This window comes from Protopterus annectens, chromosome 10.part0 (genome assembly GCF_019279795.1).
Source record: "Protopterus annectens isolate FY-2018-M chromosome 10.part0, PAN1.0, whole genome shotgun sequence".
In the NCBI taxonomy this organism is placed as follows: Eukaryota; Metazoa; Chordata; order Ceratodontiformes; family Protopteridae; genus Protopterus; species Protopterus annectens.
The window spans coordinates 1,152,526,855-1,152,543,810 of record NC_056744.1 but is presented as its reverse complement, the minus strand read 5'-3'; the positions used below and the strand labels follow the sequence as shown (position 1 = coordinate 1,152,543,810).

Here is a 16,956-nt window from a genome sequence, read left to right as displayed (position 1 = left end):
ATTCCAAAAGGGGAGTTGTACTCTATAATGGGTCTAATGAGTGCCGAGTAGAGGGGAACAATGACCACTTTTTTCCTGGATGAGAACCCTTTTGTGATGAGGTGTGCCACATAGAAGGATTTCCTGACTACTGCTGCAATGTGATTATCAAAGGAGAGACTACTGTCCACCTGGGTCCCAAGGTCTCTATCACATATTCACTGTTAAGTAGACTGCCGTTTATGTGGTAGTTCATTGGTACAGAGTTTTTACCAAAGCAGATGACATTGCACTTTTTGACATTAAGCTTGAGGCCATGCCTCTGACACCAGGCATCTGTCTCAGTGAGGCCCTTCTAGTTGCAAACAGAAAAAAAAAATTAAGGTTGTTTACATTACTGTGCAAATGCTATTAGTCCAGAGCACTGTGCTACTTCAAAATAAGCAGTAAATTCTTAAAAGTCTACCTGCTTATAAGCTCGACAATGGTTCTTTAGTGGACACTCTGAACAGTCTGGTGATTTTGGAGTGCAGACCTTGGCACCAAGCTCCATCATTGCTTGGTTAAAATCTCCTGGTCTTTCTGGATCTACAAGTGCATTAGCCAAAGTCCTGCAAATCCGTAAAAAAAATTAAAGAACAATCAAAAATCTTTATACCTATTGTGTGTTTGTATAAACTCTCATGAAACAACACATATTAAATAAAAGCTTTTACAACTTACCTTTGTGTGAAAATAATATTTAATTCCAGAATCCAGATATATAAACATATTTGTCTCTTTTACATAACAAGTTCTGTAGCCAAAATATTTAAGTACACTTCTACTTTCATCACGACTTTCTGTTTTACAACTTACACATTCTTTCAAGTTTTTCCCTCGCCTATATGAAAATTAAGGAAATTTTCAATAAACATTATAACACTTTCAAATAGAAAAGGATCAGACACTGCCTTACAGGCAAGACAAAGATTACTTTTCAGTAACTTATAAGGAACAGAATCATTTCTGAACAGTAAGTTTTCAGGCTTTACATTTTCTAGTAAGGAATGGTCAGCATTTTTCAAGTTGTTTTAGGTGGCTTCACTGAGGGTTACAAAATGCAACACTGTACTCAGAACAGGGATGAATAAAAGAAGTATACAGTGATACAGTACTCTCCCTCGAGTGACATGGCATGATCTTTTGAACTAGCTGGGACACAGAAAACACTTTTCTAACTTTGGTAGATAAACGTTGGTTAAAATTTAAATTTCTATGTTGTGCTCTATGGTGTAGAGGGGTAAAGCCCTAACTGTTAACTAGCTAACAAAAGTGTGAATACTGACTCTGCCATTAGAGAGAGAGACTGGGAAGGGAAGGATGGGCGTGAATGGCAGATGACATCTTACTAATCTTTGGGAATACTGACCGTTTTACAGTCACATACTGATTTGTGTCCAGCAAGTGAACAACTGCTAACACCAGTAGTATAGCTCAGACTAGGCAGATGTGAGCCCGGCATTACCAAGCCAGTGGTAGTAGCTCCTGCTGAAGTGTAATGGTTAGAACATGCATCAAAGAGGAGGGGGGACTAGAGGCATTGTTGTCAGTCAAGTGTGTCCACATCAGCAACCGGGAGGATGGAGATTACCGCATAACAGAAAATATCTGCATCATCTGCATATGAATGAAATGGTGATGAGAAGGAGGAAGATGATGTGTAGTTCCTTAGCTTGGGTACAGTTAGGATCCTGTCCTGAAACAAAACAGCCTCAGTCTGGATGGAAAAAGCAGACCCCAGGCTGTTCCATGCACCTTGGACACATGAATGATAGCTGCAGGCAGGAGTACAAACTCCTACATGGTTGCATGCTCACTGCAGTTAACACTTTCTTATCATTGGCAGACTAAACAGTACAAGTTACAGGGAGAGTTGTGAATGCAAGGCTCATGGAGGTTTGATGTACAGCAGGCATGCAGCAAAGAAAAAACACTCAGTAAAAAATGTAACTGTCTCCCACTGTCTCTACACCTTCAATGATGATGTCGTTTTACATTATTTGAGTATTTATTTTGTAATAATGGAATAAATACAATAAATGGAATAAACTACCTTTAGACATCTGTTACATAACATCCAAATCCCTTTTCAGGAAGGCAGTAAAAATTCACTTTAAGGAAAATAAATTATGTTTATGCTATCTTCCTCCTGGCTGACTCATACTTCCTAAGGTATCCTATTCTCTTATCTGGCTTCTACCTTTCTCCTTATCTCTCTCTTTTGCAACACTGCTACTCATCTTTCCTTCCTTTCTGTTTCTATCCTGCACTCTTAAATTCCTTTCACACTAGACCTATTCTTTTTCTACTCACAGCCAGGCTAACTTTTCTGTATAATCTTTTCAAAAGTTAATGTCTATCTTTATTGTTTGTTGTTTGTCTCCTCTGTATCTTCTCATGCTGAAAGGTATATTCAAATTGCTTTATATTTTAAACTTGCTATTACTTATGTTTATGTAATTTTGTAATTATTTAATTTTTTGGTTCATCATATGTTAAATTAATTGTATGTTAAATAAATTGTATGTTTTTCTGTGGAGCTTTTCTCCCCGGGTCTCCACTGAAAAAGGGCTTTGTCCCAGATGGACTAACCCGGTCAACAAATGTCAAATAAATAATTAATACATTTATTTTGTAATAATTCAAATCCATTTTATCAAGTCTTATGATGCTGTACTTACTGACACTAATGATGAGATAATTTCTCTACACTAGGTGCATACTTTTTTAAAAACCGTCTTGAAGAACGTCAACATCTTTTATTGAAGTAATTATGCACTCTGCAATTATCAGCATATTTGGTCATCCACTGCTACTTTTTCACTTTTATATCTTAAAACAATAGTCCAAAAGAATGTTCCCATAAATTTGTGGGACACCAGAGGAAACCAACTGAGAAAGATGGGCAACTTCCCACCATGACTTTTGTCCTGCTGCGTCGCCATTTCTTTACCCATTGAATTATGTATGGATTGGAATTTAATGTTTTTTTTTAACTTGTTAATTACTCTTTATGTCAAACAGAGTTAAATCCTTTGTAGGACCTTGATAAGCAGCATGCACAATATGTTACTCATCAAATGCTGCAGTTACATCTTTAAAGAATAACAAAATATAAAAAAGGCAAGATTTCCCCCTTAACAAACCCATATCATTAAATATTAAACAACCATTTACCAGAAAGGTGTCAGTGAGCTATCTGAGCAAAAAAATCCCTGATTTGTAGAAAGTGGTTAAAACCACTGGGTTTCAGCTTCTGCATTGTGTACAGAAATCCAAGCTCCATACCAGTAGAACCATTTTGATAAGGTAACATCCAAACTCTTTAGCTGACCACACATTTCAATAATTTCATTCACATTTTTTTATAACTTTATGTATTTGTATAACAAATCATCAGCTTTAACTTGCCAAACACTTTTCTTACAAGTACAGAAATATCAATCTACTTTATTTACCAGATGCTCAAGTTTTTGTACATGCTGTCAATTGCTGAAGTGATGCTATATTTGTGACTGATAGCGAAATAGCCTTCCACTCCCATGATCTATAAACATACTGCCTCTGAAGTACACAAATGACAAGAAATTATATTTACAGAAACAGTCTATGGATTTGACTGTCTCGCCCCAGAATACACAGACAAGTGCTCATCTGTGCGCAAAGAAAACTTAAATACATTTTCTGTGAGGCAAACACTGGGTTGGCATAATGGCTAAGGTATTTCCCTCCCAGACACAAGGTACTAGGTTTGATTCCCGTGTAGGTGAAAGACAACTTATAAATAAATTTCCTTCTGTAAGTTAGTCATGGACAGGGTCAATAGTTTTTTTTTTTTTTTATCCTGGACTGTATTAAATCATTTATATCCAAAACAGACAAGTCAACAATAAACAAGTAAATGTTTCAATTGGAAGATGTTAATTTTCTGTGATGTTGGCAAAAATCGGGATCCTAATTCATTCTTTGACTTAGATCTGCAGTTGTTAATTCTGTCGTCTTCTTACTCCATTTATTTATATATGCAAAGACTCAATAAAGCAGAGTGAGGCATTATGTAACAACTGCAGGAGAAAGTGCTGCAGAAAAATTGTAAAATCTCAGTATATCTGTTAATGAATTTGCACAGAGCAGCACCATTTAGCATGTACTAAACATCAAGAACAGACTTTTACTATAATCAAAGGTAATACGCAAATAAGGACACAGTCCAGCAGTAAATACACAACTTTAGTTAGTTAGTTAATGTGTTAATCGGGTAGGTGGACCAGACCGTTTTCAAACATGACCAAGACCAAAAGCACATAGAATAACAGCAAAATTTACACACAGTTTAAAAATGGACTGGTTTTGTCAAATAATCACAAGTTTAACAGTAACAAAATATGTTGGATACTCATAAAATTAACAGAAAAAAATATTTACACGTAAAAGAGTTGTAAAACGTTGTACAATAGTTAAGAAGAGAGCTGAGACCATGTATTTTACACAAAGAAAATGTTATCATTTACTTGTGAAAATACATTCAAAAGAAAACCGAGTTGCTATATTAGAAGAATATCTATAACTGTGTATTAAGCAATGTTAAAAGTATTCATAGAGTCTAGGTATCATTCTAAGGAAATAAGCAGTAAACTGAAGCAAGTAATGTCAGAACAGTCACCAAAAAACCTCCAGAATGATAGACACGCTACGGGTGGCTAAATTATAGCCAGCTATGTAAATAAGTGCATATTGCAAGTTGATTTGATGTGATATTCTTTTCTATGTGCTTTTTATATTTTGATTTGTGACATTTTGTAGCTTGGTTGTTATATTTTAAATGTCCACTAGAGGGTGGAAAATGGCAGAACAATGTTTTCTACATACAGTTTTTTAGTACTGAAATTAAATAAATGATTTACTTGTAATTTTTAAGTAAAATTTTAATATGAACATTTTAACATGTGCTTAAAGTAGTTTGGCAATATCTAAAATTAATTGAAAGGTTTATTAAGTGTTTTTGAACAGGTTTTAGGAGAACAGTGTTTACGATTGGCCAGTGAACTTTGATGTCACTATATAAAGCTGGGAATCCATTACTGAATGTTACCTGATAAAGTCTACTGGATGAAAACGTATTTGTAGTGTTGTGCATTAAAAAAGATTAAAACTTGCTTTTTATACTAAAGGATTTGTTTTATGGTGCTTTCTACAGTGGTGTCTATCATTCTGGAATTCTAAGGAAATAACCACTACCCTATAACATATCCATATAGTCTTGGCGGTATCCACATAATAACATATATAAAACAAACCACATACCCATTCAGTTTAGTTGATTTACTATAAAGGAGAAAAGTAAGGGATAATACGGATAGCAATTTAGTTAGCTATTATCGTGAAAGAAACATTTACATTTAAGTGGTTAATTACTATTTTCCTCAATAAATGATAATCTGTCTGTTACATAACTTTTTCTGGTAAATATAATTATAGTAACATTTTATTTACTGCTTTCTGTCACTCTCTGTATAAAATATGTATGTATACACAACATATACATAAACATATAGATATTTTATATATATATATATAAATATATATATATAAACATATATATATATAAAATTTTATTACAGACACGAACCACAGGTTGGTGGATGAACAGATGAAAACCCTGTTTTATCAAGAATGATTATCTGTGCAAGAGAAAGATCGTACTAGACTGTTCCACTGATAATAGAGTGGAGTGTCATAAGTATTTATAGTCTTTACACAGTAAATTAGATGTCTTTACACAGTAAATTAGATGTCAGTTCTCAGTTTTTTTTTTTACAACCAATTCCACCTATTTTATTCCACACAGGCTCAGACCAACATAGTCCCTCCAGCAACCAGGCTGTAGGTTAGGTACGGTTCACAGCTACAGGCCTTGGCTAGGGCTTCATTCTAGCATTACACCCAATCGTCCTTCAAATCACATCCAGCTTAGGTCCTGAATTTGACCCTCTAGCTCCAGGAATCACAAATCTTTGTGCAAAGTCTCTGCTCTAATCCCCCTCATTTGAGAAGCTAGCATCCTGATTTCCTACGTTCAAGTACATTTTTTATATAAAACTAATTCGCAATTAGTTTTCCATTACCTTTTGCAATAAAATTAATTACCTTAGTAATTATTTTGAGAATTTTAAGGACACAAGTAACAGTTTACACACATTTAAAGCTATAATCCATACCTTTCCACAGACAAGGTATCAAACTCCAATCCCTCCCAGCATAAAATCATCAGTTTTGGGCTCCCACAGATGAGCTATACAACACAGACAATCCATAAGCATTCCAACTAACTCGATCGGGTGTATTGGTGATTGTATACTGAAAAAGATGAAGTACTAGTGTCCAGTGTGACATAACGTTTAATTGTCGCCCTGCTGTTTACTCCGCCATCGCAAGGATGCATGATTTGCCACTAGGTAAAGTTATCTGATAAACAAAAAAATGATTTTATAATTTGCCAAAATATTAACAAAATGCAATAAGTAAACTAATTTAGAATGACCATATACTTATTAAAATGCTGATGGAGGGGTGTTATTTGGAATACAGAAGACTATCTAATCTTGGAACTATATATTTAATGCTGATCAAAATGTTTATTCTAGGATTAATATGACTGATGTAAGTAAAATTATTTCACAAGTGAATACTATGGCATATATGTACTTGAATCATTAGGTCACCCTAGATACTTTGATTTTTTTTTCCATACACTGCATCCAAAGTTACCAATTTATTATGGCTTAACAAAGGGAACACAAAGATCCTGTTAACACACACGAGACCCATGGTTTCTTGAAAGGGATGGTTACTATAATCAATATCAGTTTATCTAAAAAAGACATTAAATAAAATTGTTCAAGGGACTGCAAGTGATATATAGTAAAGATTATCCGCAGAAGCTCCATAAATGGAAAAAAGAAAATACTTACAGCTTTACTTTTACAACAGTGGATTTTGATTCCTTACTTACAGTAATACCAAATTAATTTGGTGCAGAAGCACTTAGAAAATACTCATGTAAGACAACCGACATTCCCAGATGACAGTCAAACAAATTATGTGAATTAATGCAAGAAGTTCTGGAACGTAATGTTTTTTCTATTTCAAGATAATGTGTACTTACAAAAACAAGATGTGGCCAGCAAACACCCGTGCTAATCATGTAATGTTAAACTAGGACTTAGAATTTGTATTAAATGAACATACTGCAATTGTTATTTTAAGAAAATATTATTCGACAAACATCTTCTAGATGATCATTTACATATTGTAGATGATCATTTTCTTACACGGAGTAGTTCACAAGTCCAGTTGATGAAATTTCATGAGTTCCTAACATGCACAAGTATGATTTTCAAATTTAAAGTAACTTCATCTACAGAGAGTATTAATTTCCTGGATATTGCTTTAGTAAGAGAAAATGAGTCATATTACTACCTCTGCTCATATAAAACACTAGAAAGAATGTAAATTTACATAAATTAAGCAATCAAGCACACACCCACATAAAATGTTTATGAAGGGACAGACGTACAGGATCTCAAGACTGAACATTGCTGCAAATAAAGCAATGCAGCAACTAGAAGAACTACAGCAAGACCTTACTGTACAAGTTTATGACAAACAATTGAATGTATTAATACAACAATACCTCTATATTTTAATATGGACACAACAAAATTAAACTCTGAGCAAGGTCTGAAACAGAAACACAATAAACTTAGCGTTATGTTAACATATTTTATATATATATATATATATATATATATATATATATATATATATATATATACTACTGCAATACAGGGTGTAGGAAGAAAAACAAACAAATTCTACAATCATATCTATCCATCCATTCATACCCCTTTACCCATTTCGCACATGGGTCAGGGTGTTACTTCAACAGTGACAATCATCTTGGGCCAAGGTCTACATTGCCATGCGGCTAACCCTGCTGCGGAAATTCTACAATAATATGATGGCTTAAAAGCATTTATATGTTCAACCCATTTTTGTCTTACAAAATACAAGTTCCCCCAGTATGTGTACTCTCAGCCTGGGAAAAAACTGCTGAAAAAGTGATGACTCTGTCTATGGCCACTGCAAGAAGTGCACCCATACATACTCATCTGCCCCCATACATGCTTATGTACTACAGAAGAAAATGGTTGCCAGACTAAGTTAGGAGAGAAACTATGAGCAGTGGGATCTCAAAGGACTTCAGGATGAGGCTGCATGCAGCTCCAAATAAGTGATGAGGTGCCCCTTTTCCAGTGCAGACCACTGTCCTTCTACTGGAGGAATTGAGAAAGGTTATCTCCCAATCTTGTCAACAGATTATCCATAAAAAGTACCTGCAATAATTTCAACTACAAGAATAGAAGGACTATTCAGAGACTGGTAGGAACTGTTCCCCTCTGTAAAATCCAGCAACTGGATTTTGATACCAAGAGAAAACATGTTATCACATGGTGGCTATGCAATCATACAAACCTCACAGTCCACTGAAACACCTGCAGTTTCAGGTAAGCTAATAACAACATGAAGGTGGGCTGTACAGGTGAAGATAAAGTGAGAAAATGAAAGGCACGCCAGACAGAATTAATTTTTTGGAATCAACTTTGGTAGTCAATTGAGTGGTATACCTGGGCACAGAACTGGCACAAAAATGCATTAACAGGGATAGATTTTGAGGCTGGAATTTAAAGGGAAAGAAATTTCAGCCAGTGGTAGTTTCCATGATATCAAATGTAAAGGGGGAGTAACTGTGATGAAAGAATAGGCTAGTAGGGATTATAAAGCCCTAAAAGAGACTGAAGTAGATAGACACGATATTACTGCAAAAGTGGCAGAAATTGCTAGAAGTACAGGTACATCCCACTGTCTGGTCTTGGATTTGTCAGTCCTGGTATGCAGTGAACACAAGAAGCCTTAGAATACTTTTGAAGTATCTGCACAACTGGTGTTATACATCACACACATACAGTTTTATGTCCCCCTGCAACAAATTTTAGACGCTGGAGATCAGGATGAGGTACATATTTCTAGTCACCTTCAAAATTAGAACATTTTAAGCTAGATTTCTTTTTTTACCCCCACTCCCCATGCCTCTCGTCAACAGTCAGCACCTCTTGGCCAAATTGCTTCCCCTTCACCAAGGGCAACAGCTGACCGAGAGGAGCCATCTTCTAAGTATACATAACAGATTTTCTTACTTCAGCCCTAAACCCACAGATTATGCCAAGTAACATACTCTAGGGTTCAATGTGGAATGGGCATCTGTAAGAACATGCTACTCATGTTGACAAGTGACACAACACCTCAAAATAATGGGCTTTCTCCATATGCAAGAATAATATACTGGAGAAAGTTTATCTCCTCACCTATTAAGGTAACCATCTAAAGGGACTCAGAAAGGAGTTTTCTCAGATTATGGTTACCCCAGGGGACAACAGCTGCAGGACTTCACACTTTAGGGATGATACCAGGAAGATCCTCAATGGGATCACCAAGATCCAGTCATCCAAGTAGGGAAACATATGGAGATCCTTCTCCTGCAAGCCTGTAACTACCATGGCCAACCTCTTGGTAAAAACTCTGGGTGCAGGGGCAAGCTGAAATGTCAACATTATGTGCTGAATGTGGTAGTACCCCACAACGAATTAAAAAGCAACCTCCTGTGAAGGGTCCAGACAATAATGTGCTAGGAGGTGTTCACATGTCTAGCAACACTGTCAAGGTGGCAGCACAGGCAAGACCACCTGGAGAGCCATCATGTGATATGTGGCATACCAGATGTGCTCACCGAAGCTGCTGAGGACCACAATTGGACATCAGTCATGGGGACCCTCCAGAGCCAGAAAAAATGTGAGAGAAGAATGTCCAACCTCACTCTAAAGGAAATACCTCATTAGCCCTTTTAAGAAGTAGGGCCAGGCCTGTATCAAGATTTCAGTGGAGAGAGTAGACTCTTATTAAAGCCATTTTTTAAAGAGAACAAGAGAGCTCTAGGATATGTTTAAGTGTGTCCACATCCAGGAGGGTACTTTACCCTTTGTGATGGCTCTCCAAGACAAGGATAGCTCAGAGAATCATTCCTCCAATAGCAAATGTAAACTGCAGTCAGGACTGCAAGCACAGGACTAGCAAAGTTATCCTGTCAAGAGACTTTCCTGGCACAGAAGGTAGTATGACTGGCATTTATTTTCTTTCCACAGTCTATAAAGAGGCTTCTTAATTTGAGGTTGGCAGGTCCTAGGAGAAGGGGAATAAAATGGGATGAAGGGGTAACAAAGAGGCTTTGCACAATAGAGAGGAACTTCATTTTCAAGAAATCATCTACTAGATTTTAGAAATGATGGTTGAATAAAAATTTCCATATAAAATTAGCATCCTGGATGGAGAGCCTGAGCTCCTCTTTTAACAGCCTGAGCTCCTTTAAGGGAGGACAGCCTCAACCAGATCCATCCTGTATCAGGATATGCCTAATATTGAGGCCTTAACCATGGCATCAACACAGTCAAAACTGCAGCAATTCATGTGAAAACTCAATTAGGATATTACAACAATGTTACAATAATGTCTGGACTACCTTCTTCTCCTCTAGTTCATCTTCAGGGAGGGAGAAAAGCTTCTCTAATACCTGCCCACTTGCCCACTAGGAAAACTTGAATCTGGACATAAGGAGATGAATTGGCAATTGCAATCCTCAATGTGACAAAGAAGAATGTGCTCTTTACTACTCTGTCCTATGTCTTAGGCTCAATGTCTGATGGCAAGATAGTAAAATGATGTGGTTCCGGAACCCTGAATTTGACCAAAAAGATAATACAGAAGTTACCCTAAGATGCCGAGTCAGGATCTCACTCCAGTCAGCCATAAGTTTATAGAGACAGTATCAATTTCTTAACAGCTATAAGAACAGAGTTCAGATGCTTCTAGGCTGCAAACATAGTATGCTAAATAACTGTCTCCATTAGAGGGATGATTTAAGACTTCCCCCTCTTCTTCACCAGATAATTATTTATATGTTTTTTAGGGGAAGGAATGAAAACCATAAGTCCATGCAGGACTTCATGGGGTTTCTAAAGGGAGGGGTCATTCAGGGAAGAAGGCTAAAGGGTGTGGTAGGAATCATTATCCTTTATCTCTGAGAGAGAGAGAGAGAATGACCCCTGGGTCCTCACAAGATTCGCACAGAATCTTGATGAGGATGGCATTCCCCAACAGTTCATGCATGTCCATCATGCAATTGTATAAGAAAACGACATGTAAACACCAGTTATTGGGCAATAAGGATGCATATCTAGGATAAACTTTGCAGTGAGTGAAAAGGTCACAATCCCACATCTGCATGAAAAAGTAATCACCAGACCTCAATAAGCCTAATAAAGTGAAAAGCATAAATGATGAGCTCGGACAAGAGAAAACCCAATGACCCATCTTATACTGAAACTTCAGATACTGTTGGACTCATGAAAAGCAGAATTGGCTCAGAGTACCACAGACTAACAGCCATGTGATACAAAGGGTTGATCCTTGGAATCAAGACCAGTTAAACAGGTGGTTCAGCAAATCAACCAGTACGTCTATATCTCAAAATGTATCACTTCAAGGTTGGAGCCACTGGTGCACCTCCACAAAAGTGCACATCCACAAGGATAATCTCAATATATGCAGGGACGGAAGGGACATTACACAAACTGACTCAGCTTTAGAAGGGTTTGACTAAGGACTGCCTCCATTTCTTGTGCTTTATTAATATTACTTTGGCAGAACTCTGTGAGTGTTCATAGGATTCCCCCACAGATCATCACAAAAGGGGCTTTTACAGAGGCAGGTTAAGAGTTTCTCGAACTGATGTTTGCACCATGCTAAACCACTGGCACTTATGGCAATACCTCTTGTCATGTCCCTCTCCCAGGTAGTAGTGACAACTCTTAATCTACACCTTGGATTTTTTGGTGGCCACAAAACAGTTAGAAGGTTTAGCTTTAGGTACTGAATATGGAACTTTCCAACAATATCATCAGTTAGTTTGGCCCCGCCATTCTACACATGTCAAGTCGACATACATAGGGAAGATGGACTAAGAAGAGCGAATATGTAAAGATAAAGATAGAAATTGAGCAATTAGTAAGAAGAAAAGTGAAAAATTGACTCTAGGCAAGCAAAAATAAATACACAAAATTTAAATAATAAATATAAAATACAAATTAATAACAACTTTTTATGGAGGGGATTAATGAACTAAAATTTGAAAGAAATGAATACTTGCAAAGTGAAAAAAAAGGTGATAATAGAGAAATACTATAGGTCTGAATTTATAAAGATATTAAATAGCGTTTATATTAAGGATTAAGCCTTTCAAGAGAAAAGACGGAAACCTTTAAAGTTAGAGTTGGTTTTTTAAGTTTTATTTCCTTTTTTTAATGATATAAATCTTTAGAGTTATATATTATAATTATAATAATAAAATTTTCAAAAAGTAAATATACATACAACATACAAAATAAATGTATTTAAACAGGTAATATAACAAAATTGAATTTAAGCAAATTGGATGTAATAAAACAGGAGATGGTAATAAGATCAAGCAATAAGATTAAAAATGATTTGTATCTTAATTTAAACTCACCTAAGTGGGTTTATGGAATATGTATATATAGCGACCCCTATAGGTTTTGTGAATATGACCTACTATGTAGACTATATTATATTATCTATATATATTATATATTATGACTATAGGAATTTTCATTTGAAATTTATATTTGGTAACAGTTTTTAATCAAAGACTTAATCATGTTCGGACTATAGTATATACAATTACAGGAGAGACACAGACAGAGTATCTAAGTTACTAAGATAACAAAGAGTATAAACTCCTGAGTAAGTACTATTATTTAAGTAACATTAAGTAGTATTATATAACTTTTGTAAATGGATTTTATAAATATGTAACCATGATTATGAATTGAACTATTGGGGGTTACAGCAGTGTGTTTCAGCAGTGTTTATAGGATGATTTAATGTTTTTTTTTTTGATTTTTTGTACCAATTAATTTTTTTAATTATTTTTTTAATTTGTTATGAATATTTACATCTATGGTGAAAAAAAAAAAAAAAAGAAAAAAATATTTAATATAATTTTTGATTATTTTATTAATTATCTGGTATTAGAGTATAACAGTCGACTTTTAACAGAGTTTAACAACTAGTTAATTATTAACAACTGTTTGATTGGTCAAACTTCTGTGTGTTGTGTCTGTGTTTATTTTTTTTTTTTTTTTGGAGAATGGGAATTGAAAGAAGTGTCTGAAAGGAGACAGTCCGAAAGCGCTTTTATTTGAATGGTTTTTATTTTTTTATTTTTTTTTTTTTTTTTTTTTTGTTCATGTCAGTCCGACACACAAACACAGAATACCTGTAGTTCGTTTCGGAATGGAATTGTTTTTTCTTCATAGTTGTTGGAAATTCGTTTATTGGTGTTAATATCATCAGTTAGGTCTGAGAGCCAAGCTATGCAAGTGGCAAAAGAAAACAAGGGTTTTACAAGGGCTCGGTGACCTCTCTTGGTGCAGCATGCTAAATCACAGAATACATTGGTATAGGATATGCATACCCCTGACAGTAGCAGCAGCTTCAGAGAAAACTATTCATTAGTATAAAGGAAGAAAGGATCCACCAAGAAGGACCTGCAGTGTTACAGCTTCAGTTATGCCAAAGGTTTTGAATGATGTATTTGATTTAAGCCAGATTTATAATATAGGGAGTTAAATAAATTTAAATACTATTATTTTTTAAACAGAGTTTTTAAAATATTTTTGGTCAATTACTTAATCACTAATAGAAACAGTACAATCCATAACTTCTAAGGAAGTGTCAGGGATCACTACTGTAATGACAGTGACAGAGGGGCATATACGTTCATAGATAAGGTCATAGACTAGTACTAGGCTAACTGCCCTTGTGAGACATTTTAAGCCTAGCTAATTACCCCATGTGAGAACCAAACCCTGCACCTTGTATGTATAAGGTAAACACCTTAACCATTATGCCAGCTTCCCACCCCTATGTTTTTTTTTTCAAATGTATGTCTGATGGATCCCTTATCATTGGAGGAACAAGCATGAATAGCACTTACACCAAGTATCTTTATCACTCTGATGTGGGTAAGCTAACAGCTACATTATTTTTGGTTTCACCTGCTTCAAGTTTTTTTTTTTCACTATCTATAGTTTATTAACCATCCAGTTACTATATTTAACTAAGGGAGTGTGGAGACCATAACTTGCCACATAGGATGTACACAGAAGGTTGTGCGCCTGTAAAGAAAAAAAAAATATGATTTGCCTTAGTTTTGATAAAAAATGGTTATCTTAATGTGTCGCTCTGATTATGATGACTTTTGTTTTAATAAAGCAGGATGTTCTGTTCCTGCCTTTGTTTACTCACTATATACCACTGTCTAGCATATACTACATCACATCTTGTGTTTTTGAACTGCATACTAATTGAGTGAGCACAGTTTTCAGCTTTTTACATTTAGGATTTTTTTCCCTAGAAAAGCAGGGCTGTGTGCAAAGTTTTGCTTGGAGCAAAAATAATGAACTACGTGAGATAATGCTCTCCAGTTAAACTTATCCAGTGATGCTTCTGGTGTTACTCCTGCTCTTTCTCTATGTCTTATACCTGCTCATCTCCTAAACTCAGCACTTTCAAAGTGCGAACATCAAGTTTTGCATGGCATCTACTATTCAATCCTCAACAATTTCTGCTTTTTTTTGTCCTGCTTCCTTAATAAAATATTCCATTATTTCCCTCTGTCAGTCTCATACCTCTCAACTGTACAGATTTTTGCAGAATGTCCAGATTTTTGCCTCATATTTTTAGTCAGTTCCTCATAAAAATTGTGTTGTTTTGTCAAATCACTGGGATGGTCTGAAGATTAAAAGCACTGAATAATGACATGCATTTGAGTTTCAGACTTCATATCATTCAGAAAATGTATGCTAACAGAATTGTTCTAGCAACTATCTAAGTTTCTAAGAGTAATATTTACAATGCATCCCTACTTTCAGGCCTTTACCCCCCACCCCCATTATGTCAGGCTTTGTCCAGATTTCTTGCACTAAGAGGTTGAAAGGAATGGTCAGTTCTCTTCAAGCCTCCCCCTTTCAGTGGCACATCCTTACTACATTTTGTCCATTCATGGCAAATGCATATCGATCATTTCCACAGGATTAACATAGGTTCATAGATTAGTACTAGGCTAAGTGCCCTTGTGGACCATTTTAAGCCTAGCCAATTACCCCATGTGAGAATCAAACCTTGCACCTTGTGTCTGTAGGGTAAACACCTTAACCATTGCCAGTGATCAAGATAAGGAAACACCCAGAAACCCAGCAATCTCATAAGCTGCAACCACTGCCATATACTTGGTGAACACCTGGGTGCTGTGCTGAGACTAAAGGGGAAGGCTCTGAACTGAAACTGATGCCGGCAGTGAAGGAATCTCCTGGATCATCTGTCTATTCTGATGTTATGGTATGTGTCTTGGAGATCTATGCGCAAATTCAATCATCCTTCTGGAGCAGAGGAAGAATGGAATGAACTATGACAATTCGGAACTTCAAGGGTCTGAAAAATTGATTAAATTAACTTAGGTCCAATACTGGCACAAACTCTCTATTTTTCTTTGGCAGCAAAAGGAATCTCTAATAAGTTCTGAACCCTTGCTGGTCTGATGGGACCTCTTGGAGGACTCAGCAACATTTCTATTTATTGGGCTGCATCTTTCCTTTGATGGGTGGCACGTTGGGCATCTTCGTTGATATTTTGTGTGGAAAATGGAACCTAGTAGTCTTTGATAATGACTGTCTGCACCCAGATGATTTTGGTGATGAACTTCCAAGGCTTCTGGGTACAGAGACAAGCACCGCTCCCCAACAGCCTCCACAGGGCAGCAGTCAGGCAACCTTTCAGGAGCGCTGATAAGGCTTCTCAGAAAAAAGACCTCTGAAACCTTCATTATGCAGGCCTCCTCTGCCATGTGGGTGATATCTACCAGTGGAGTTACTCCCTAACCATGGTGACATTTATCACCATAGGAATCCTGAGAAAAACATTGTGATTTTCAGAACCACATCTTTCTACTACCTTTTTAGTTCTGTGAGAAGGTCCTCTGAAGGATAGAAAATCGTATTCTTACGGAAGACAGGATTTTCCAGTCTTATTGACTCCTGGAGAGAATATCTGTAACTTTAGGAACAAATAAGGTAGATCCATTAAAGGCTGCTCTGATAAACGATATTCTGAATTGTTCTGCAGAATCACAAAGGTCCATCTAGACATGCCTCCTTAGGGTTATGCCTGAACCTGCAGCTCTGAGAACACCCTCTGTGTAGACAGAAGTCAGCCACATGGAGGCATGTGATAAGAACTGAAGGGTGGCCATCTGTGAAGACAGAGTCTTTTTCTCCTCTGTGGACATGGACCTAGAGAGGGACTTGGAAAATTCTTCTGTGAAACCCTCATAATGTGTGCCACATAAGTCAGCAACTGGAGGGCAAATGTCGCTAAGGCACAGGCCTGCTTCCTAAACCTGTCCAAAGCCCTAGACTCCCTGTTAGGGGGATGGACAGCAGAACTTTCCTCCACTGGTTCCTTTTAGTAGCTGCCACAACCATCACAGCATCAACTGGAGGACCTCTACTCCAGTAGGCACTGTCCTTAGTTACAACAAGATACATGTCTGACTTCCTAGGGAAGGGTTACATCATATCTGGATCCTTCCATGCTCAAAAAGAAATGAGATCTACCATTTCATGAGCCAGGGAAACCACTCAGGATGTAGCTCAGCCGGTTCCAAAATCCGATTCCTCCTGGGAA

General features: G+C 36.5%; 1 protein-coding gene across 2 annotated transcripts in view; it reads right to left on the bottom strand.

The window, feature by feature from the left end:
* Window positions 1–16,956, bottom strand: part of MUTYH (mutY DNA glycosylase) — a 372,894-nt gene that overhangs the window by 142,118 nt on the left and 213,820 nt on the right. For both annotated transcript variants that reach the window (XM_044085888.1, XM_044085887.1), the window contains exon 10: window positions 446–590. In XM_044085888.1, coding sequence (XP_043941823.1) covers window positions 446–590 — 145 coding nt within the window. The remainder of the gene's footprint in view (window positions 1–445; window positions 591–16,956) is intronic.